We start from the raw sequence: 25,608 nt of genomic DNA on the forward strand, positions 1-25,608 counted from the left end.
AATCCTCATCTTGAGATAAAAATCATGGCTGGTTAAATGGAACTGGTCCTGTTGGCAGGTTTTTTCAGCTTACCTTTACATCTCTCCTTTTTTATCACAGCACTTTGCTGTAAATTAGCACTTTGTGCTAAATTGGTTACAATTAATATTGCAGTGCTCCAGGTACCAATAAAAAGATACATCATAAATAATTTTTATGTGTTTTTCTCCATAGGTGGTAATGGCACAGTGGATAAGCCAAACACCGATGAAAATAAGACACAGAGCCAAGAAGCAGGTTTGTGCCCAGCTCCTTAAATCCCTCTCTCAGGTTTTATCCACTTTGGTGAACAATAATCTTAGTCAGTGCTTTGGAAGGGGAATGTTTGTACATTTTCACCAGATGAGCTCAGATCTTGAGCAATCCTCCCATTAGAGACTGAATCTTCATTCATTGTGAATGGATGTGTTCCAGTGCAGGAATGCAGACCCCTCTCCAGATTACAGCTCTACATTCTCCCTTTAAGGTGATTAATCTAGCTAATCCTCTCACAAGGAATATTTTTCCCCCTCTGCACAGAGTAGGAATGAGGGAAAGAAATTTGGGGAAGGAGGAAGCTCCTTCTGATGAAAACTCAACTCCTGAATATTTTGAAAGGGTATTTTCAAGTTTTAAAAAATTATCTACACAAGTCACAATGGTTATGAAGATTTAAATCCATAGAGAAAAATATTGCATATGCTGTGGGTGAATGTCAGAGCTCACAAGTGGAGAGTTTTGCAGGTGACACACAATAAATTACAGTGAGCTCAGTATGTTGGAATATAGTGTCACTCCATGCTCACAATGAGATTTTATTTTCTGTTTGGGTTGGTTTTTTTTCTGTTCTGTTGTCTGATTGTTTATGGTTTGCACAACTCTGTTCCTTGCAAGAGACAGCTAGAATGAGTTAGTTACCAAAAGACCTGAAGTGGCAATTGAAATGTCTGCCTATGCCCTTATTTCCCAAGTATTTCTTTAACTGTAGTATTACATGGAGCACACTGTTTTTCTCATTTGATTAGGAATTTTTTCCCATTGTAATGCAGAATGTTCCTTAAACATATTTAAACCAGAGGGAGTAAAAGGTTTTTCTTTGGAATTTCTTGAGCTGAAGGCAGCCAGTCAGCAAACACAGCAGATACATTTGGAAGGCCTGGATTCCTGCCTTACCTGATTTGCTTCCTGTGATTATGAGAAGTCCATGGAATGAGGGTCTTCTTCTCCTCCTGTGCCTTGCCCACTGTGTAGGTAAAAGGGCAGCTTTCCTCCCTGCCTTCCTCTTCTGCAGCTGAGTGCTGACATCTGATGTTGTCTGTGCTTCGTGTCCTTTTTGTCACCTTTTCTGCCTCCTAGTGCAGGGCAGGCAGTGCAAGGTGAAGCCAGAAGCAAACAGTAAATTCAGAATAAAATAGATTCCCATGGACCTCAGCAGACTTCATCCTCCCCAGGATAAGGGTATAAGTGCTGGAGGGCAGCCACATATCCTTCCCTGGTTTTTTCACTTTCATGCAAGGTGTATTTTAAACAGGCCCAGGGGATCAGGGAGAAGAACGAGTTATTCTGTGTGAATTGAGATTCTCTTTTGAATCTCTGACTAGACTGTGGCATATCTCTTTTCAAGCAATTTTGAGCTTTTAACTTTACCAAGTGCTGCTTGACTGCTAGCTCACCTAAGAGCTAATACTGGCTCCAGTTGCTGAGGTTCCTGTTAAACCTGATTACAGCATCTGCAGCTGCCCAGTGCAGCCCAGTGTGCTTGTCAGTGACAGTCACTCTGATGGGGTGAGTATTTCAGTTTGATTGAATAAAATACTCTTTTTTTTTCCCCAAGAGAATGAAGAAATATTTGCCTCTTGAAACTACTGCTTTGCTGTAGGTGTTTTAAATGCATTGTGCTTTTCCCAAAACTGCTTGTTATGACTTGTTACAATATGAGCTGTCAGAGCTGGTTTATCAGAGCCCTGATGTACATTCTTGTGCTATCTTGAATTGGTACTCATGTTTCATTATTCTCATGGAGAGTGTCACATAAAAGATCCAGACATCTGAGGTCCCAGATCCAGAAAATGTCATCCTTTAGGGTTGGGGTTTAGGTACATGCCTAAAGATAATGTCATGCCCACTCATAGCTCAGGAGTCACCTCCTTGAGCATGGGCAGGTGCTGCAGGGAAAAATTATTTGGCTTTACAATTTTCCCTCCTGGTTTACAGTGGCAGGGACAGAGAGGGCCACAATTAGCCCAGGTTGGTTACACCCACTTAGTGAGTCTCTGCTCTGTGCACTGCAGAGACAAAGCATCACCAGGAGCTTTGAGGTTGCTGCTTTTTCACCCCTTCTTGGCAGTAAAAATGACCTGATTTTCCAAGGCACACACCTTAGAGGATTTCTATACACTGTGAGTGACCACTGTTAGGAGCAATCCCACCAAATGTTCAAGTTCTTATTTGTATTATCTAAACCAAAGGCATAAACTTCTTCTGAGTGTGACAAATCACATACTTGGATATTGTGAAAGAAAATATAGAACAAAAAATTTGATGCTCTGTTCTTACCTGGTCAATTACATAAAGATTTTTATCTTCTCATTATAGTGAAAAATATAATGATATGATTTAAAAAGTATATATTATAAAGAAAACTGTTGTAGTGGAGAAAACAGTCTGAAAAGACAAAAAAATTTTAAATTGTGTGTGTTTTTTTTAAAGTCTAGCCTCTAGTCTGTCATCAGAGAGTTTCAGAGTGAACACAGGGAAAAACAACATGGCAGGTGGTGCTGAGCTCTTCTTTCAGTCTAGCTAAAAGTGCTAGATGGCTGTATAAGGAAAATATTATCCCAGAATCATCAACAACAAGTCTTTTGAGAGAAATGAAAGCCTGGAAATGAAAATGAAAGCTTATAAAGATTTTTAGAACTATAAAAATTAGCAAGTAAATAAAATGTTTTCACTTTCACTATTGATTTAAGTTCAGGTACCAGCTGTATCTATTAACTACAATAGTTTTACCTGAGTGCTCTACTATTAAAAAACTCCAACCTGCAGATTTTTAGGGACTTTCTAATTTCAGGCCTGATTCATGAAAGCTTCCATTTTCAGGAAAGCATTTGCATCTTGTCATTTGGATTCCAGCAGGATTCGTGGACATGGTTCAGTTTAAAAATGACTTAATTGGTTTCTTTTCCTCAAAATATATGGATTAAATGAAAAAAATGCATCTCAGAGCAAATAAAATACCAGCATACCCATGAAGCCAATAGCTGCTCCTCTCTCTGTGTTATGAGAAATGGAAATACAGATTTGACCTGATTGTATTGGAATGTTAGATTACATCTTGCTAAGGGAAGCTGATCAGACCAGTAATAGCCAGGGAATGGATGGAAGCCCAGTCAATGAAATTCAGGTCCAATACCTCGTCTCAACAAGGCATAACACCTTTTTTTTTTTTTTTTTTCAGTAAAGTGGTTCATCAGTTTTCTATTTAATGAATAGCTTCTCTTTCATTTCTTTTGTTATAGGTGAAACAAAAGCTTCAGCTGTAGCCAGCCTATCATCAGAAGACATTGAGCTGAGTGAGAATAAAGGTACAGGTTGGAAATTGTGTTTTGAAATGTCCCATCCCAAGAGGGCATTTCATGAAACTGTTTTTTTCTTTATCTGGAAATAGCCAAAATCACAGTCAAACAACACAGAAATAGGTAAATGCTTGGATTTTCATTTACAAAAGCCTTTGCAATGAAGTACTTTGGTACCAGCTGTTGTGCTGGTAGGAGAGATGCCACAGATTTGTAAGTCCTCTTGTTACAGAGTTAAAACTAAAATATCATCCATGACATATCCAAAAGAAAGGATTGGGCTCACTGGGGTGATTCTCAGGCATACAGTTAAGCATGCACATCTATCTCAGCAATATCAGCTCCCTGTTCAGCTCTCTCCTGATGCAGGAAAAGAAAAGCACAATAGCCATAAACACATCAGGAGGAGACAGGAGGAGATGAAGTCATAATAGAGAGGCAGAAAGTAATGTTTATCTTGTGCAGACTGTGCTGGGCACTCAGATAATTTAGTTTGTAATAAATATTTAAAAGTGTCACAGGACCAAATGACAGGGTGTTAAGGAAACAAGAGAGATGATCTAATTTCAATGTTTCAAGCTGAGATTTTTCCTGTGGAGCTGTTGGTTTACCAACAGATTGGAACCAGTGCACAGCTGTATTGTTTTTGATATTCCTGTAATAATCATGCTATTAGTGGCTTGTGCTGGTCTACATTTTTTAGCATTTTTGTGGGGGTACATCAGGAAGAAGTCTGGGTGTTATACAAAATGTTTGCTACTGGTAATCCAAAACAGGAGTTATGCTATCTATAATAAATGCAATCCATCAGTTTGGCCTTCAAGAAAGACTAATAGAAAATTTTCATGCATTTCACTGAGATAACACAATTATTAACATCCATTAACTTATTTATTTTAAAAGATTTAATGTTTAATTCAGCATCGCTACTTGACTCTCTTCTCATTTTTCCAGATAAGTGTGACAGGGTGTGAGATCCTGCCCTTTTGTTCAAAGCCACATGCTGGCCAGCCTACATACTTACCTGATTATGAGTTCAAAGCCTTGTGCAGGTTGATTTAAGTGCTCTTGTAACAGATTGATTGATGCTGCAAAGAAAAAAAGAACCACAAACCTTTGCTGGAGCACTGGCTTTTGCTTTTGATACATCACAAATTGAACTCGTGGCAAGGCTAGTGGAAGGCAGAGATAGTGATGGGTTCAATCCCAGCATGGCTGGGTTTGCCTGACATTAATTTCTCTTGTTTTGATGACATTTGGCCTGTTTATGTGTTCTGTATCTGCAAGACTCCCCATTTTGTCTGTTCCACAATGTGAGGGTCACAGCAGGGCTTTGGGTTTGGATTTTCCTTTTCTGTCTGCAGTCAGCTGATGATCCCAACAAATTGGTGTTGTTCTGAGTGTTTGTTCCTAATGAAGAAGATGACTGCCCTCTGATATGCTTCTCAGTGTGGAAGCCCTCCAGGTTTTCTTCTTGGAGAAGAAATCATCACTTTTCATAGAATATATTAAGAGTATATACAGTGTTTTCCCCTCTTCTCTTGAGAGGCTGACAGAAGAGATAGTGCCCTGAGAGATCCAAAGTGCATTATCTCTTTGATGTCCTTCCTCTCCTCATAAAAAAGATGGGAAGCATCTGGTAGGCAAAAAGGAGTGAGACAAACTCTCCTCCAGAGATTTTGTTTGTAACACTGTACAAGTCAAAAAAGAAAGAAAAGCTAAGACCATGTTTTCATATTTGCTTACATTTTCTTTTTAATGGAAACAAGAATTTTGAACAGCAAGGCCACCATGGACCAGGCCCATGGTTTGGATCCTTATTTCCATGGGTAGGTTTTCAGCTTTGCAGATTTTTACTGTGAGGTGCCAAGGCAGTGGTGGAGGTTGCCCAGGGAAGCTGTGGATGCCCCATCCCTGGAAGTGCCCAAGGCCAGGCTGGATGGGACTTTGAGCAGCCTGGTCTAGTGGAAGGTGTCCCTGCTGGGGGGTGGGAATGAAATAACCTTCAAGATCCCTTCCAATCCAAACCACTCTATGATTCTTCAATGTTTCTATAATTTCAGCTTTTGGTTTTTTGGTTTTTTTGTTTTTTTTTTAAAATAAATACTACTGGTATTAAAAATGGCACTTTACCAAAATCCTGGCATTTCTGAAAACACCTGATGCTCCCAAAACAAATTTCCACCTTTCAAATTGTTTGCCCACTGAGTTAACAAGGCTAAACCCTCCAGGTTCTGGCACATACTCATTTCTCTAGTTCATTTTCAAGTAAATGAACAGGACATAAAGCATTTAAAGAAATCATGTTTTCCCAGTCCTTCCACTTAATCACTGTAAAAGATTTATGGCAAAGAAGTCTAGCTGCATATTCCCAAAATGCATCATTTAAACCACTCTGTCCTGCTATGAAAGTTTAGGGCTTTCAAATGTCAGCTCACTTTGAGTGCACCAAACCAAGGATTTTGATTCCAATTAGAGTTGACTAACAGTTTTTCTGGCTTGTTTTTTTCCCTCCTCATATTTCTGGGATTAAAATATAGCAAGCACATTGACAGTTATTGCTCTAAAATGTGATGATATTCAAAACAAAGCACATCAATCTCTGCTACTATGAAGATCTGGTATTTTTCTTGTGAGTGAGTCCTCTTTATCATTTTTTTAAAGGCAAAAAGGGAGGATGGGAACATGAAAGGGATTTTCATTATAAGAGTGGGGGGCAGTGCAGGAATTACACTTGAGGGGCTTCAATTAAGATGAAAACCTCCTGTGAGACTGCAAATCTCACATTAATCTAAAAGTATATGTCTTCTGTTACCATAGGAGAGATACAGTCCAGGAAAAAAAGTCCACACAAACCCAGTTTGCACATGGCCTTTGAGCAAACTGAATTTTTTGAGTGTTCATCTGTCTCCAGAAAAAAAAAAAAAAAGGGGGGGGGGAGGGGGGGAAGGGGCTGCAGGAATGGGGAGAAGAGTGATATTTCAAGAATATCAGGGTTTACAATGCAACACTCTGGAGGTATCCTCTTATCCCAGTCTGTGCCAAGTTTCTCTTTCCACTGTCTGCAATGAAGTGTTGCAATTTTTCCCTTAAAAACTTGCATGCTTGGCTGTGATCTCCTGGGGGAGAGTTGCACCTCTGCAAGGGCTTCATTCCTGTGCATGGATCCTTTTCATCCAGCACATCTCAAGTGAGAGATGCTCCTTTCTATGAAGTGTAAGGGCAGAACAAAGGGATTGGAGTCATTAATGTTCAGGCAGCAGATAAAGGGTGTGTCAGGCAGGCTGCACTCAGTCTGCTGTGTCTGTACAAGATTTTTCTGGGGCTGCAAACTCATTTTGAACTTTTAGACCATGTAGTATGTGGAGATTGGATTGAAGGATTGAACCTGTGCTTATGTGTTGTTAAAGAGAGGATGTGTACATGCATGGGTGTGTGTCAGACAACATTCTCCATCTTCATCTCAGTTGCCCTCTACCAATTACTGTTTAACCCAATTTAATGATTAGGCTTTCTGGCAGGAAAAATGTAAAAAGGAACTGGATTTAGTACAGGTGAAGCATAAATCCCTACTATGCAAAGTTTCTGTGCACAATACATTGATTATCCTTCATTAGCACTTAATAAGAACTGAATTTTCATTTGAAGGGCAACTAAATTAAATCATATACTAATTAATTTTAAAAATTAAGAAGAGATTGATTAATTATTTCCAGGTGTTCACCAAAGTCTGAGCTTCTGTGGGAATGCCATTGAAAGCAAGTCACTGTTTTTCTGCATTCTCTGGAGTCAGATTCAGTTGGCTGGAGGGCTTGTGTTTTCAGAAACAGAATTAGATATATGACTTGGCTAGGGGTAAGCCCTAAAAATTCTCTTTGGGCAACCCAGAAGCTGGTAAGGAACCTGACTGTAAAATGTAATGGGTATAAATTCCTCTTTGGCCAGCTGTAGCTCTCAGTATGGAAAAAATCATGATGTCCTAAAGACATAAATGATTGAGAAGGGATAAACTGAAAGAGCATTTCAAATGCAGGGGAGCTGTGCAAATTGACATAAAATTAGTCATTGGAAGGCACATGAAAAAGACTGACTGAAAGGCCAGTATGTTCAGAAAGAGGTATTTAAAATCAGTTCTTAGGTACATATTAAGACATCTAAATGACTGGCCTGATTTTGAGCACTTAGCAGCTACCAATGAATGTTTTTACTTCACTCTTGGGCTATGATTAAACCCGAAGTTTCAGCCTGGAAAATTTCAATTATAGGTAACTGAAAAAGAACCTTTTTCAATGGAGGAGTTTGAACCCCCTCAGCCATACCTGTGGCTTTGCATGCCTACTCAAGTGATAACATTTTTCTGTGCCTTGGTTAGAAGGATTCCTGTGGAAGCAAACTGGCTAACACCAGTTCATTTGTGGGGTTTGGGGTTTTTAACCAGGGGTGTCAGCACCACCATCCAACCAGCCACTTCTTCTCTTAACAACTTCCCCAAGGTTCTCTGTGAGCTGTTTGTAATGTGGGGTATTCACTTCTTCACATTTAATCTGGCCTGAGCTGTGCTTCCAGATGGGGTCCAGCCCCTGAACTACTCAAGAGGGATTTTTGCTCTACCCCTCACCAGTACTGGCATCTGCAACAGTGAACACTAATCCACTTACCTGCTTTATTTAAATCCTCCTTATTCTTGAGTATTAGCTGACCTGGAACCATTCAGCTCTGCTCCCACCAGTCCAGCATGAGATCCTGCTCTTCCATCTCCTCCCTCCACTCCTTTCCCCTGGACAGGCTCTAACCAAGGCAATCAGGTTTTTCTCAGCTTTCTCATTTCCCAGAGCCCTGTACAACAGGTCCTGCTCCTTTTGTCAGGAGAAGGATGCCCACAGTTTTTATACCAGCTGCACCTGGAATGTCTCAGGTGGTCAGAAGGTGAGATGCCCTTCTGTCAGCTTGAGGCACAAACAGGTGGGAGAAGTATTTGGTGGTCCCACCTGCAGAGATGAACTGTTTGGTCTTTCACCTGAAAACTTGATAAAATACCTCTACAAGCTGTTGCACCTAAAAAGGTCTGGTTTACCAAGCATTTTTAAACTTGGGCTCCAATAAATCTAATCTGGTATAAAGATAGATTAAAATGAAATCTTGGTGGATATAAAAATACCATTTTAAAGTCAAAGCTCAAGAATCTCCTCCTAACTTCTCATAAATCATCACTTTATAGTACTTCATTTTAACATATTTTCCTCAGTTTATGAGGCAAAAGAATACCCTAATCATGTGGAAGCCTCCATGCACACCATTACCTGTAATTTCAGATGTCTGCTTGATTTCTTTCACTCTGGAAACGTTCCAGGCATTTATCACAGTATCATGCTTAAAAAATAAACTGTACTGAACCCGTTTCTTTCCTAATGACCAGCATTTTCCCTCTTTGATCTTCTTACAGCTCCCTAAAACACAGTGATTTATCTGGGCTGTGTACAGGACCCAGGTGTTCTGCACATTAGAAACTACTCAGCAAATAAGCCATACAGAGAGTAGCTGGGGAAGTGAATTTTAAAAGAGCATTAAACCCACTTACCATTCAGTTCTTACCCTCTCCCCTCTTCCTTAGCTTCAGCAGAATCGTGGTTGAGCAGCATTGCCTTACACAGTCAAAAGAAAAAATGAATGGCATGGAAAAGCATGGGGATTTATACAGGATTTAGGCAAAATAGTGCCTGACTGTAGCAGGAAGGATAGGATTGATGGTTTGCTGCAAGCTACCTGCTTTTCTTGGAGGTGAATTCCACACACAGTTGATAGGAGCAGTGAATATACCTGCAGACTATTCTGATCAGTTTATTTAAAGCCTAAATATTTCGTAAACAGATTGTTAGAGACTGGGTCTAATCCCCAGGTGGACTCAAGCCCCACAAGACACTTGTTTCAATAAAATGGAGGGTAGCAGAGACAAGCCCTCCTGACAGGGACACTGCAGCTCCAGCCAGCAAGGAGGAGCTTTGGGGGAGCTAAGGGATGCTCAGACTTCAACAAGCACTTGAGCTCCTGATGTGCAATAGATAAATGTGGCCTATATTTGGCTTATTTATGCAATTTAATAAATAATCCTGTTTAGTTCATTCATGTGTGATATTAGGAACTGTGTTCCAGTGTGGCTCTTTCACTCCTGGGTGGAGGAGAGTTAACTTTTACAGTCCCAAAGTAAATAGTGGCCAGTGTGTATGTTATCAAAAAGTGAAGCAATACTGTGCTGTGAAAGAATATCCTGGCTTGGATTCTCTGGTATGACTTGAAAGATAGTTAACTGTGTTAGGAGAAGGCTAACATTGCTTTATGCCATTTTACAAAGTCAGGTGAGTGAGAGGTGAGCAAAGGCCTTAGGGACAGCCAGAGCTCTTGTAGACCCTGGAATCATACAGGACCATAAACCTGGCCTTACACAGCTCTGCACAAGGCTCCAAAGGGCTAAGTGGGCACAGGGGATAGCTGAGCCTGAGGAATACCAATATCCTACTGAAAACTTGCATCATTAGCAAGTGTATCATCAGCATTTGTATTGATCACTGCCTTTGGTTTCACACTGTCACTTTTGCTTGGCATAGATTTGCTTCATAAATCTGGATTTATTCCTTCTTTTTATTTTATTCTTGTTAATCCTAAAAGTAAATCTGTCTTTGGAAATTTTGGCTTGAATATTTAGTGCAATATTTGGATTTGAAAAGAAGGAACCTTTGATGTGATCTTGACATTAAGGATTTCCGAGCTCAGAATCTGCATGGTAAAACCAATCAAGACAGGTTTCTGCTGCTGACATAAAAGTGGGAGACTCTTACAGCTAGGCAGTAACTTCTGTCCATTGTCTGTTATTTTCAGAGACAGGCTTTCCCAAAAACAACTTGCAAAAAATTATCTTTGTAGATTGCCTGGGATCATTTGGAATTCAGGGCAGTTACATTGCTTTCTCCAACACTGGAGCAACTGGACAACTGTTTATGATAAAAACTAAAGTCTAACACAAAATTACAATTCCTTGAGAATGAAGCCCATGGGACAGACTGCCAGCTGTGCCAATAGGTGGGAATAGTGATGACACCCCTCCCTCTGTGATGCTGCACAAGAAATGGCAGCATGATGGGGCACATCCATCAGCCAAGCACCAGGCTTCCTAAATTCCCTTCGTTGTCAGTGACCACTGCACATAATTGTGCCAGTGATGCTGAGAATTGGTTTTTGCATTTAGTTGCAGTCATTCCTCATCCTGGGAAAAAAAAGGTGGAACCAGTGAACCCTAAGGGCACCAATCTAGGAGTCTGAAGGTGCAATAGGTGTGGGATAAGGGTGTGATGGGGCAGAGCTGCTTGTGTGTCCCCCTCCCAATGCAGGTGATACTATACTTACTGTGGGAGCTGGGGAACCCTCCCCTGGAGGGCCAACCCCTGAACCACAAACTTTGTTTTTAGGGTGAGCCCCCAGAAGCCTTTGCCACCCTAGGATGATTTCTTCTACCCCACTGGTTCTTCCCCTTTGCTCTGCCCCTGCACCCTCATCCCATTGGTCCCAGTGTTTTGTCCTACCCCCTGCCTTTCCCATATAAACCCCTGTTTCCCCTGACTCCTTGGAGCTTTTGCTCTTGGCATCTTTCATGGAGTGGCCTGCTCACAAAAAAGGTTTATTCTCCGTGGAACATCATACCAGGCTCTTGTCTCTTCCCTCCTGGAAGAATTGAACAGCTAGCCAGTGTGAGCATCACACAAGGAACATCATCTGTGGAACATCATACCAGGCTCTTGTCTCTTCCCTCCTGGAAGCATTGAACAGCTAGCCAGTGTGAACATCACACAAGGAACATCATCTGTGGAACATCATACCAGGCTCTTGTCTCTTCCCTCCTGGAAGCATTGAACAGCTAGCCAGTGTGAACATCACACAAGGAACATCATCTGTGGAACATCATACCAGGCTCTTGTCTCTTCCCTCCTGGAAGAGTTGAACAGCTAGCCAGTCTGAGCCAGTGTGGATGCCATGGGACAGAGAGAGAGAAACAGCAAGAGTTTCTCACAGCAGCTTGTGAGAATTTTTAGGGAGTTGTAAGGATGTGATAACTTGTTAAGTACAATCTGCAGGTGGTGTTTTTCTACTTTGTCTTTCTGTTCTTCTCAAGGACAGTGTGTGAAGAAGGTGCTTTTGTTAGTTAGCCAATCAAACAGAATCCGTCCTATCACTCTATAAAAACCCCGAGGTTCTCTTGAATAAAGCCTTCTTTGCTCTTTCCTGCCTCCCACCTGTTCCTGTGCCATTCTGGGCACAAGAGTGACAAGTGAAGGATGTGCCTGTGCCCCTGAGCCATCCCCCTCAGGACACCTCTTCAGGAAAGCCACGGCACCCTTACCACAGCTCATCCACCACAGCATCACTTTGCACCATCACTTCTGCCAGCTTGAAGAGCTGAGTTTGGGCCCTGGCATTGCAGTACTCAAGGCAGAGGACTTCTGAGTCCAGCTTTTTTTTTCTTTTTTACCTTTTCCAAGCATGCAGCTGTATCATAAAGAAAAATATATTAATTTAGGGTGTGGAGTTACAGGTAGTACAGATCTTGGCTTGTCTGAAATCCTGAGAGCTTCGTCAGAAACTTCAGCAAAGCCAGAATTTACCTCAATGTGTTTCAAGTTTGCTTGAAAAATCCCCTAGAGAATTTTTTGCTACCAAAAAATTTTTGGTACCGGGAGATCCTTCAACTGGATTTTTGATCAAACTTGGAATTTGATAAAATTGTAATTTAGTTTTGCTCCAGTTCAGGCTGATAAGGATAATTCTTTGAACCTCATTGTACAATATGGTATGGAAGACTGGTGCAGTGGTGCAAAAAAAGTCCAGCAAATATAAAGTTTAGCAAATTGTACATCAGTGAGTTGTTTCACTTTCAAACTTTGTTTTTTTAAACTTATTGTCATGCCATGAAAGAAGTAAGAAACTGTGCAGGTAATTAAATATTTGCCTTGGGGGATTATTTGCAGTTAATTAAAGCCACACAATTTCAGCACATACCTTTCCTACAGATTATTAAATTTGGATCAGATATTAACAACCTAGCTTTTTACTTATCCATCAGAGATTACTTTTGGACACTTTCAGGAAGAGAGCTTTACAGGGGCATCCTTGGATATATGTTAAGATTTGCTCAGCAGTGTTGTTGAGAGGGACCTTCCAGAATTTAAGCTGTAAAAGCACTGTCAGAATGTAATTTATTATCACGTGCTCTAGATCTTTGGGCATCATTACTTACTTTTTCCATTGAGCAGGATTTTAGAAAGCATCTCACATGGGAACACAAACACTGATTATCTGTTCCTGCTGCTATGGCCTGGAGTGGACTTATCCCTGTGGTTTGCACAGTGTCCAGTTAGATCAGCACTGGTTTTTTATGAGGTTCAAAGAGAGCTCTTTACCCAGTGAAATCTGTGAAGAGGATGAGCAAAATCACTAAATCACACTAAATCAAGAGTCTGTGTTGCTGTATTACCTGAATGCAGTGGAATTATGCATTATGTATTTCTCCATCCCCGTGCAAAAACTGGCTGTTGTCAGGAAATGCTGTTTGAGGCAACAAAACAATGCCCTGAGTTTATGAAGACAGACAGCACAGCAGTTGGACTTTCTGCCAAAATCTAATGTCAGTCTCACTGTGGCACTGGTTCCAGGCATTGTTTTGGGCAGTTCATTTTGATAGTCTGCCCCAAAAAATAAAAGCATTCTTGGCCATAGTGACCTTGGGAGCTTTGTCATCAAGTGAGGCTAGGATTTGCACAGGGATTCGTGGGATTTAATGGAAAGATTTAAAGTTTCTGTAAATTCAACCATGAAAAACTGTTATTCTAAAGAAATAATAAATCACTTTATTTATCAAGTAGGTGGTTCATGCTATTTCTCATAGATTTGTGCTGCTCCACTCATTAGGAATAAAATTCTTGGTAGTGCTGCTGATTATCCTCATGCATCCTTCTTTGCCAGCTCCTGGTTTAAGGTTTGTACTGCCAGCAAGAAACTGCTCAGTAAGGGTAAGGATTCTGAAATCAATTTGAATAATTGGAACCCACAAATATACTTCTGTAGTTTATAAGACTGTAGTTAAACAGATAGAAAATTGGTCCATGTATCAAAATGCCAAATATGAAGCTGGCACCTAAGAGCTCCTCTAACTCAAGTTCTGCTTTTCCAGCATGAAAACTGCTTCAGGATTTATTTGTTTTCTTGCTTTTCCCCCTCAGATTCCCTGAAAGACTCCAAAGGCACGCAGAAGGGTGATTCAGTGCATCCTGTGCTGTGTGAACAAGACCAAGCCAAAGGTAAAGTTTGGTATCAAAATTCTCTAAGACAGACATGATGAACCAGTGTGAAACTTGAGTTCTTCCAGTGTCAGCACCCAGTGGGTTCCAGCCTGACTTCTGCCACCCTAAGGAAATGCTGTTGGCTGGTGGAGGTTACGTGTCAGCCAGTGGTGGGGCAGTAACCCCTGATGCTCCTGGGAAAGCCATGTCTCTAAATGGGTTTAGCCACACTGCTCCTGGTGGCATAGCTCTGCTATCAGGTTGTTGTTGTGGTTCTGAAAGCCTGTGGGGTGTTTCTGTTCCTCCTGCTGACCATCAGCCAAGTGCAAGCCCTTTGCAACAGCTCCTATGATAAACAGTGTCAAGGCTGAGCTGCAAAAGAAGAAAAACTGTAAGTGCTGCAGGGTCAGTTTTGACCAGCTATCTAACTCAATGCTTAGTACTGTTAAATGATATTTCATATATAAAATGTGTCCAACGTGGTTCACTTAATAGAAAAAAAAAAGCAGTGCTTGGCTTAGAGCTACCATGCTGTGTCTAAGGTTCGTGTTCTGTTTTAATGAATGTAGCATTGCCTGCATGCAGCATCATCCTGGTACCATTTTCTGCTTGTTGCATTAACAGGACAACAGGATGTTTCTGCAGATGAGGAGATGAAAACTGGGGCAGATTCCCAAGGCTCCTGCATGGAAATAGAAGGTACTCCTTGTGTCTTGAAATCAGAGAGCAAGATTAACAAGCAAAAACACTAATGTAGAGTCATGGAATCATAGAGTGTCTGGGATTGAAGGGACCTTAAAGATCACCTAGTTTCAACTTCCCTGCCATGGGCAGATGCACCTTCTACTCAGCCAGGTTGCTCAAAGCTGCATCCAACCTGGCCTTCAACCCATCAAGGGGTGGGGCATGGACTGTGTGTGTCTCTGGGACTGCAGTGAGTCCCAGTGAAGATCCATGTTTGGAGCAGGCACATGGGATTTTGTGCCTAAACCCCAGAAAGTTCAGTATCTTCAAGGCTTTGCTCTGAACCAAAGCCCCTTGTGTTTCCTTGGACAGCTTTTTTATTTGTACTCACGGAGGAAAAGATCCTTTTCCTCTGCCAGTGTTTTTGATGGCAATGTCTCTAGTGGGTGTCAGTCCTTTCATGTCCATTCTGAAAAGCCTTACTGTTCATCTTTTTATCAAATTTATTCAGATCCACTCTTGAACCAAGAAGGCACAACAGAAGCTGAGATTCCTTTGATACTTGGTGCAGGGGAAAAGGAAGAAGGAAAAGAAGAAGGAGGTGAGCCTATTATAAAGCAGATGGAGACAGAGAATGCTGCAGGACTCATGTTATCCTTTTCTATTGTGGGGAAACAGGGAAAGGGCACAGAAAAGAGCTCTTTTTCCCCCTAAGGAAAAACCATTTTTTTGTCTTATCTTTGAGTGTAGTTTTGATATATTGGACTTGGATTTCAACGAAAAGCTAAGTGCAAAAAAAGTGCACACTCAAAAGTGGCATTTAAATACTCTCCTCACTTCTGGTTTATTGTATTTAAGCCCATAATGCTGATTAAACAACCAATTTATGTCTCTGTAAGTATCCTTTTGATCACATTTGCCAGAAGCACTTGGAGTATTTAAATAAATGGGTATGACAGTTATTTGTGAGGTCATTAATAGGGATTTAACTAAAGAGTAACTAAAACTAGTAATTCTAATGAAGAAACTAATATTTGGAATGAGAATGGAGAGTCTTCTGAAGCAGTAATTTTTTTATGGGGGAAAAGTATTTAAAACCTTAGGAATGCTTTTGGAAGGAAATGTAGAAGTTTAAGTGTTGGATGCTCCTGGGAACCCTGCAATCATCTCACCATTTGTAAAGGACGTGGTTATATAAAAAATAATGTATTGTGTAAACAATTCTCTGATTTTAAAGTAACTGCTAGTTAATTATATGGTCATTTGTAGAGCCCAAGGATGAATTTTACAGTTCCAAATTAAAATGCAGACATGATTTTTATTGAAAATTCAGGTCAATACTAACTATGTCGTCCTAATTATGAAGTCCTTTTCTCAGCCACATTGACACCAACTTAATTGCAAACCTGAGTTAGCAATATTGACAATTTTCTTCACTGCAAAGCCAGGTTAATTGAACCTCTTTGTTCATATACAGCCAAACAATATTTTCCTTCCTTTTTTTTCTTTAAATTTTAATTGCCTATCCAAGCTGAGACTAATCACATCTCCTTGTTATCATTTGTGTTAATGGCATTGGTTTTGTGCTGTGTTGATGATGGTGAAGGTAGAATTGATAGAATTCTTCAGTTCAAATTCAGGTAAATGGTACCACACTACCTCAGTTGCAAACCCAAGTTATACAGTACAGGCTCACTCTGATTGCCAAGACCAATGTTGTTATGTTAATCTCATCCAAATAGAAATTATTTACATATTATTTTATGCACCTGCAGAACTAAATTGGAAAAAATGTACCTTCATTATTTGCACATTTTCCCCTCTTTACTACTTCAGTGTCCCCAAGAGCTAGGGACTGCCATTTAGATCTCAGAAGAGAGATTATATTTCAACATCTGTGCTACTTACTATTAAAATATGCAATGTTAAGGAAAAGCAGGTGATGTCAGCAAAGAGTTGTTCTTGGCACCTTTCCTTTTCCAGCCCTTGATTTAAAAGTTTCAAATACTAAGTGAGTAAAAAAGTTCTTGCTAAATACTTTGGACCTTGTTCCTACCTGGGCTCTCAGGTGTTGATGCTGTGCAGGATTCATCTGATCCAAAGCTTGTTGGAGTCCATAGAAGCAGTGCCATCAATTTAAGGGATCTTTTGGTAAGCTCCATGATAAGAGGAGATGTGCTGAGTCTGTGTGCAGGGCAACAGCATAAACATTCTGTTCAGCTTCTTCCAAAGGTGCTGTCTTTGGCACAGGAAAAATAAATGGGTGCTCCTGCAGAGCAGGAGCAGAGAAGGGAAGAAAGCCTTTCCCTTGTCTTGTTTTCATTCTTATGGGACTAAGCACACTCATAGCTCACGTTGCTAGTTGCTTCTTGTTCTGGTGGGCACCACCACATGGGTTTTGAGAGTTTGTCACAAAGTGAAGTGGGTCTGGACCAAAAGAGGTAAGAAAACTAAAATCAGCTGAAGTTCAGTCTAATAAAGTAAGATCTATTTCCCAGTGAGAGATTCCTCTTAATGGAAAGAGATTACCTGGCATTAAAAAGAGATTTAATATGTGACATTATTTTCTGTAACCTGAGTGCTGCCTCCTAAAGTAATTCAGCTGAAAGTTTTCCAGCAGCACACACAGTACATTTGATATAGGATGAAGTACAGCATATTTGTGTAAGAATGTGGGGAAAAGGCTAATGTGGGGCTGCTAGTCCTGTTAAACAGAAATTCATGGATCTTCAGTCAGTTTGGATCTATATGCATAGCCAAATGTAGCAGCTACTAAATTCCAAACTACCTGGTCTTTCTGTTCTACATGAGATTTTCTTGTGCTTGTTTTCAAGCTCATCCCAGAGCAAAGGGTAGCATGTAGCTGCCTCTCTCTTCTCTCTGTCTCACTGGAAGCATTAGATTCTTGGGAGTCATCTGCAATCCCTTCAGTCCTCAGAACTGGAGCTGTGTAAGCCACTGAAGGACCAACAAAGTAAAAAGTCCCTTCTCCAACCTAAAGCTGGATTTCTGCTCAGTTACTGGTTGAAGCATGCTAGGAAGTTTTTCAATGATGTGCGTGGAAAAAAATGTCTGTTTCTTGATGTTTTAGAGATGTCTCAGTTTACATGAACTTCTGACAAACCACAGGTTATCTTCTGATTTAATTGTGCAGATTTTACTGCCAGCTCATCTCTGTGTTTTGGGGCTTTTTTGAAAGCTTGCAGGGTCCTTTCTGTGTAGCTCATTTCACTTCACAGCTCCAGGGTCATGCTGTAGTGTGAATTCCCAAGGAGTCCCAGATCCTGGTGCTTTCAGGGCTCTGGGATGCTGGGAGCCAGAGGAATGAAGGATCAAAATCTTGGCAGTCACACTCCTAAATCCCATTGCCAGCAGTAAGAACCAAGCCAGATTACTCTGAAGAACATAACAATGTGAGGCACTGTGTGTTTCATAAAAACCTGCTGTTGCTTTTTCCAAAATCAGTAATAAAATATCACACGTGCCAATTAATTCCCTTTTTTCCTACTGCAACTTGAAGTTATATATTATGAGGGAGCAGCTCTAAAAAAAAGGCAAGCTAAGATGCCCTTTTTCATTTTTTTTCCCAACTACTATTATTCACTCATTCTGGTTCACAAAAAAAAAAAAAAAAAAAAAAAAGAAAGAAAGAAAATCTATGTTTCTTATAAGATTGGGGAATATTCTCAAATCCCTTTATTAAAAACCAGAGCAAGTGGTGATCCCTGACCTATTTGCTGACTAGGTAAGTGTACACAGTTTGAACAGACCTTTTGGCAGCCCCTTTGCATGTACACTTGGAAGTGGTCCTGTGGTGCTGTAATGACCATGCACCCAGCACTTATTTGTAGGTTTAATCAGCACTTTTATTCCACAGGACAATTTGCAGCACATGGAAGTAAATCCCATTTCTGTGTGAATATGCAGCCAATTTCTCCTCTGAGCCCACTCTCACCCCTGTCATCTTATTTCCCCTCTCTTTCTGTCTCCCTTCATTGAGACATTCAGGATGATGATTTCCCTCACTAATCACCCTTAGAAGTCATTTAACTCTTTGAAGGGGTAGGATTTCTGTCAGAGCACTAGAAAATGAACAGCTATTGCTGTTATTTCTCTGTTTTCTCTATTTGGGCTGAAATATTTTTGCCATCTTGTGCCAACTTGGAATATTGTTAGAGCTTGCCATGTGATGTTTCCCCACGTGAGAAAGGTTCTAGAGTGGCTGTGTAGAGCCCTCACCTCAACCATGGGGTCAGAGCTGGCTCAGGGGCAGGTTGGGGATGTTTCCATCCTTTGCAGTCCATGTGATTTCCTTTGTCAATCTGCTGATCTGAGCTTGCTCACTCTGAATCTGAAGTCTGCCTGATTTCAGGTTTGAAGTCTGCCAAGTTCTGTTCTAGTTAAGCCCAGTTCTGCTCAGCAGTCTTTGTAAGATGAATGGCTGTGACCTGTAACTCTGCAGGCAGCACTTTGTCCATTCTTCTCTTGTCCATTTTGCTTTAGCAGGAGTGATAATTTTATGGTGTAATCTTGGAGAGAACTAAATATTCCAAAGCCTGGGGAAAAGAGCTCTCATGTTTTACAGCTCCAGTCTCAGGCATTTATAGGATTTTTATATGCATTGGTTCAGTCATAAATAATGTCAGAATAATGACTTTGTTATCAAACAGTCAAAAATCTCAAATTTACATTGTGGCTATTGAGAAATGAAAGAATTCTTGAGAAAGATCTTTTTTGGACAAATCTGACATTTTTATTACTGATTCTTGGCAATTTTATTGCTTTACCAAACTCCTTTAATTCTTCAAGTGGAGAAAGAGGAGACATTTTGGGGGGAAAAAAAAGAAAGTCTTCACTAGAATCTTTAAATAGCTAATTTCACTTTGTTTGGAAAGAAAGTAATACTTTGGATTGCTGTGGCTTCTAGACTAGAATCTAGTATAAAGGCTCCAACTTCTTTTATTCAATTGCTCAAAGAGGAGAGGAACAAATATCCTGAATCAGATATAGTGGTGTTTGATAAGAACCCCTACTGCATAGATCAGATGCCATTTTTTGGGCTGTTCCAGCATATTCAGATGCTAAATATGAAATATATCTTTAAAATCCTGTTCTAACAGATACTGATGTTTGGCAAAGCAGGAGAAAAGTGCACCATTGGACTTTTTTGCAGAAATGCTGGAAAGGCTGTGAAACCAGAAAGCTGCAAATGGGTATTTAAAGCTCTAGGCTATGCAGGGATGTGGGCTGTTGGGAAGCTGTGGATGGGACTAGTGGGAGGTGTGCAGAGAGATTAGGAGTGGAAATCCTAAAAGGTTCCTCACCTGTGAAGCCTCACTTTGCATACCTTGATTTTCTTGAGAACTTCACAAAACTCCAGTTCAGCTGCAGTTATCAGCCAGCTGAGGAGATTTTGTGACCAGATTGTGTTTGCCAGCCCACTGTGCTGGGTTTGTGGAGGCCCAAGGGCTGTTTGGTCTGTGTCAAGCACTCTGCCCCTCTGAAGGCATTATGGCTGGGGCAGAAAAGGATATCCAAGTCATTTCTATGCCTCGTGGAGGTAGCCAAGTGAGGCTCACCTGTGTGGGGGTACCAGTTGTGGGTTTCTCTGGGTCTGCATTGAAGGCACTTGAGATGGTACTTCATGTTCTGACTCAAGTGTTTATTGTTTCTTATCAGTAAAACAGTCTCACAACCATGAGTTCATTAGCAAGGCATAAAATGGCCAACAATCTCTTGGTACAAGGTCTGTCAAGACTAAACCATCCAATTAAGAACTGACACCTGGATTATTTTCCCTTTTAACCCAATAACTGATCCCACAAAGCTGCAATGGGGACTGTTCTGCCCAATTACAGAGTGCCACTCAAACCCATGAAGAAGGAGGAAAAAGCAAGAAGAAACTCAGGACAACACCCTGTGCCCTCCATCTTGCTTCCATCCACAACATACTCAAAATCCCAAAAACTAAATTTCCCACCCAAGTGACACACCTACACTGCTCTCTGCATTCTATTTCACACCTTAGTGGATTCTGGTCTATGCTGGAAACTTTCTCCCTGAGTGAGGGACAGAGTCAGGGCTGCCCTGGGGGTCAGGGCACCCCAGAGCAGACAGAGGAATATTCCCAGTGCCCTGGGTTTCCCACCTGCACCCTCTTTGCTCCACTGACACATTGCAGGCTGCACAAGAGGAGGAGTTTGTCCCCACTGTTGGTGTGGGGGCTTTGGCACTGGTGCAGTGGGAGCTGCCCAGGCTCTTCACTGATGGTGCAGGATGGAGCAGCAAATGGGATGCAGACCTCCTGCAGGGCTTTCCTGAGGGAGCTTCCCTGAGGATGCTGTGCAGCACTGTGCATTGGCAGTCAGGGAGGTTATTACACTGTCAGTAGTCTGCTCTAGATATTGATTTCAGTCTCTTGAGGGGAAAAAAGTTGTATTTATTTCCCTGCCACAGAAGGAATCTGTTTCTTTTCATTAGTCTCCATATACCACGTTCTAACCTGAATGTACATAAAAAATAGGTGGTGCAGATTAATTTGAAGTTTTAATTATTTTTCATCCCTTGCAAGGAAAAATAATTTATTTTTTTTCTGTGTGCTTTTCTAATAAGAAAGTAGAAAACATGAGGAATTTTTCAGCTTAAATGTTTTGCTTGCTGTCACAGCCACTTTGTGTTACCAGACATGATGGTAAGGCTAAAACAAAAAAGCCAAAAGGAGAGAAAACAGGAAAACAACAATAGGCAATACTGTAACAATGATAGTGTTTAAGGTTTATTATCTCTGTTTGATTGTTTTCTTCATTTCATTTACAGTAAGCAGAATAGAAATAGTATTATGAATTAAAAATTTTTATTGCATTTAAAAATATCATCTCTTTGTTCCTGCTGAAAGTGTTGACAATGCAGCCTTTGTTTAGTTTAATTAACTTATTTTACAGTACTGAATTGAATCACACTCAGCATTAAATCAAGTAAAAGAAGCTTTAGAGTGCTTTTCCATATACAGAAAATAAAAAGAAAGAGAAGACATTAAATCCTTGAAGATGCTGGAGGAGAAACTGGATATTTTTAATGAAATATACTGAAGTGCCATTTTCATTTTGATTTTCCATGTTGGGAATGCCAAAAAATATGAAATCATTAAATCCCAGTGAAAAGCAGATGCTATGATGTCATTCTTAGTCCTCATATGTTTATAATGGTATTACATGATACTGCATGTTTTTTAGTTGTGAGCTACAAGTCTTGAAGAGCTTTAAGATGCTGATAAGGCCTTTTTCACACATGAAAATTGGGGAGGTAATAGAATCTGTATTCCAAATGGTGGGGTCCAAGTCCACCAGGCTTTGGTTTTAGCTCACCTCTCCAGAGAGACAGCAGTGCCTTATGGAAACAAAACAAATATCTCTTTCAAACTATCTCAAATAGCACCCAAGGAATGAGGGAAAGTCCAGCAGACCAAAGGAGTGCAGGCAGCTTCACCAGGAAACAATTTGATCCCTCACAGACAAAGGTTATGTCTTTGTGCCATCTTCTACAAAAGGGCTCTTCATTTTGTTAAACACTGATAAATCTTAGATTCTTACCTCTTTTAATAAAGTTGGTTTATGATGGAATGCACTCATCCAGCTGAGCTGGTTCTGGAGCTGGAAATTCTGTGCTCCCACTTGCTTAGGTTTGGGATGGATTTGCCCTGCCCAGGTTATGGCACTTGTGTTACAGCTGTTCCAAAAATTCAAATGGCCACACACTTAGGGCAGCAGGGAGACAAACTGCCTGTCACCAAGGATTTTCATAAAACAGAGTGGAGTCCAGCCACAGCTGTGTGGAGACCCCAACCAGTGGGAGTGGAGAAGGTGATTTGGAGAACTGTCTTTTTTTTTCAAGTATAGAACAGGAAGGAATTACAAGAAAGCACCATATGCCCTAGGATTGAAAGATTCTGTGGCTTGCTCTTTGAGGAGCGGAAGAACATTTTCACCCCACTGATTATTTCTGTAGTTTTGCCTAGTGCTGTGGTGAGGAGTAAACCTTGTTCTCCTATGAGAAGGGTGGCATTTACTCACTCCATACTGTCACCTGGATCAAGGGACACACTTTTTGACTCAGCTCTGTTCTGTTTTCTCTTCTGTGTATTCCCACTCCAGGCTCTGCTAGTGAGGTACACCATGGCTTCATAGGTGTCCTTGCCCACTCAATCTCACTCAGATCTTTGAAGCATAATGCTTTCCTCTGGATTTTCTCTTCTTTTTTTCTGCCCTTTACTCATAGGTTTTTGGCAGCAGGTTTTCTGTCCCCTCACCTTTTCCTGATGTGGTTGACAGGCAAGCATTCTTTTGAGGTCTTGCCATCTGGAAGAGTTTTCCTCTGCTTGGTTGGCTTTTATCCCATTTTGCCTCCAGATGAGCCTGCAAGGTCATCACCAGCATACCTGCTCCACAGTGCCAACCCATCAGCCCAAACTGACCTTGTCTTTAGCCACTCTGAAAGATCCACCAGGGAGAAAGCTCTTCCCTGCTCCACCTCTGGGGCTGCACCTGAATCGGGCAGTAGGGTCATCTCGACAGCTTGGTGCACAAGTGCAGCTCTTTGGGACTTTGTTACTTCACCAAAAGCTCAGCATCTCCTTCTTGGGGTCTGGCATGATCTCTGAGGAGCTTTTCCTGGAGCTCTCCTGTGTGCTCTGCACGTGCTCATGGCTGCAACTAAACCAGTGCTCTGAGTTATGAGCTGTGAGTTGCAGCTGCAGACAGTCTGTGGGCAACTGCAAAAACACTTAGTTTTGTTTTAGAGAGCCAAGAGAAACATGAAGAGTATTGGAATGGTGGGTTTTTTTTTTACTTACCTGTGCACATGCTTCAATCTTATAATGTACTTGATTAACACTGTGCTTTGCTGAAACAGTTACCAATGATTTTCCTCCCGTGTTCAGACTTGTGACTTCTGAGTTCTAAAATCTGTTGCTTTCTACAGCCAGCAAATTTAAACCACAAGATGGCCTTCATTACTGTTTCAGTGTTGCAGGGTCTTTACACTGACATTTTGGGGTATATAAGCCATTTGACTCATTATTCCCCCTTGTGAATGTGGATGTGCCTTTACTGTTTGTTTCTTCTGCAGCCACTCTGCCAGTAATCAGGGGCCAAAACCTCATTTATTCTATTTACATCATCCTAAAACCTCTCAATACTTACACTACTTCACAGCCCTTGAAAGACAGCCTGCCTACACGTTCAGCATTTTCTCTGTGGAGGAAATATGCAGTCACTTCCAGGCTATACCATTCTTACCTGGACAGAAAAAATTGGTTAAACTCTGTTCTGGATTTTGAGCAGAAAAAAATCAGTAGTCTCTTCTCCATTGCCCCTGGTTGCAGCTAACAATGGTGTATAGTCAGGGGGTCAGGATGGCAAATTCACTGTATCAGGGCTTGGAAAACACTGAGATTCCCAATTTGTGGCCAGATGCTATCACAGTCACAACTACACAGGGTTTCATCAGGTAAAGCACAACTGCTGGACGTGTTTTCCCAGTCTGACAGCCTGAAATGGAGCACAAAGGTGTCAAATGAGAACAAATGGAGATACCTCAGGTGCTTCAAAATAAGATGTCAATTTGCTGAAAAATCAATGCCTAACTCCAGGAACTCAAGTCAAGGAAATGAACTTGCCTGATTCCCCCAGCTATCCTAGCCAGAAGGAGGATTAGTAGGAAGCTGACAGGCTGAGCAGGGAGCACAGCTGGGTCTGAGCATCACCCCCTTTCTGGGGTGCTGGTACCTTAGTGTGGTGCCTCCATCAACCCAGCTGCTCTGGAGAGGTCAGAAAACTGAGGAGGACTTGCTGTTAGGAGTGTGCAGCAGCTTCACTCCTTTTTGTTTTGCCCTTTTCTGAGCATTGGAAGGTCTCTACAGGTGACACATTCTCATTGGTGCTGTCCCACTAATGAGAGGGGCTTCCCACATGGGTGTCTTGCTGGAATCTCTAAGGCACAGGGATCAGGGGTGGAAACCCTTCCAGGATTAGTTCAGATTTATTTCCAGCATGCTCTGATCAAGAGGGTATGAGGCCAGAGTAAGCCCTGGCATGGTTCCTCTTCTTCTCTTGGGTTCAGATCCTCATTGCTCCAAGTTTTTCCTGGCTGCTGCCACCACACCTCAGTTAAGCCCTTGGCCCTTCTTCTTATGATCTCACCTCACAGGTCCAGGGTGTTTTGCTGTGGCCCTTACCCACACTGCCAATTCTTCCTTTGGATATCAGGAGCTCCTGTCTGGTGATTACATTGATCCAAACAGCTGGATCACCCAAAGAGACCAGAGCTGTGCTCTCATTTTTTGGGACTTCCTCCTTGGGACAGCAGATATTTTACAATTACCCTCCCATGAGCATGGCTAACAGCTTCACACTCATCTTGGGCTGGTAAAACTGGCATCCTCTGTGGTTTTTGTTTGCCTCTCTGGCCAGTGTGTGGTAGGTACAGCTCTGGTGGTCCTTCTAAACCCTTGTCAACGTTTTTAATGCCTGTATCATCATAAATCTGCTTGCACATGGAAACCTGAGTCTTGAATTGCAGATCTCTGAGGTTACTGGGAGGTTACTGACACGTCTCAGGAACCACACAGTTACTGAGTTACGGGTACTGCAGGCTCCTGCAGCTGGAACACAGCTGTTCTTCAGGTAAATGTCCAAACACTTGGATGCTTTCGTAGCTTGGTTCTGAATCTTCTGTCAATGCAGTCTGGGCAAGTTTGCTTTAAAAAGAAAAGAAAGTTAAAGGAAAAAGTCTTTAAACAATATTCCTAGTATTGCCTGCTTCCATCATGGCATAAAATAGATTTCCTGGATGCAGTTCTGCCTGCAGATCCAGCTGGCTCTTGAAGTGTGTGAGCATGAAAAGCAGATGATAAGAAATAGATCTTGTACCTATCTAAAGGAACCCAAGTTATCTTAGAAATTGGTGCATACAGAGATCACAGAATCTGCTCATGAAACTGTTCCCTCTG

The 25,608-nt window shown here is 41.3% G+C and overlaps 1 protein-coding gene across 5 annotated transcripts in view; it reads left to right on the forward strand.

The window, feature by feature from the left end:
* The window catches only part of MACROD2 (mono-ADP ribosylhydrolase 2), an 847,517-nt gene that overhangs the window by 798,589 nt on the left and 23,320 nt on the right, over nt 1-25,608 (forward strand). For all 5 annotated transcript variants that reach the window (XM_050973226.1, XM_050973227.1, XM_018918142.3 and 2 more), the window contains exons 12-16: nt 215-277; nt 3,538-3,603; nt 13,860-13,937; nt 14,544-14,618; nt 15,115-15,204. In XM_050973226.1, the coding sequence (XP_050829183.1) occupies nt 215-277; nt 3,538-3,603; nt 13,860-13,937; nt 14,544-14,618; nt 15,115-15,204 (372 nt within the window). The remainder of the gene's footprint in view (nt 1-214; nt 278-3,537; nt 3,604-13,859; nt 13,938-14,543; nt 14,619-15,114; nt 15,205-25,608) is intronic.

This window comes from Serinus canaria, chromosome 3 (genome assembly GCF_022539315.1).
Source record: "Serinus canaria isolate serCan28SL12 chromosome 3, serCan2020, whole genome shotgun sequence".
NCBI lineage: Eukaryota > Metazoa > Chordata > Aves > Passeriformes > Fringillidae > Serinus > Serinus canaria.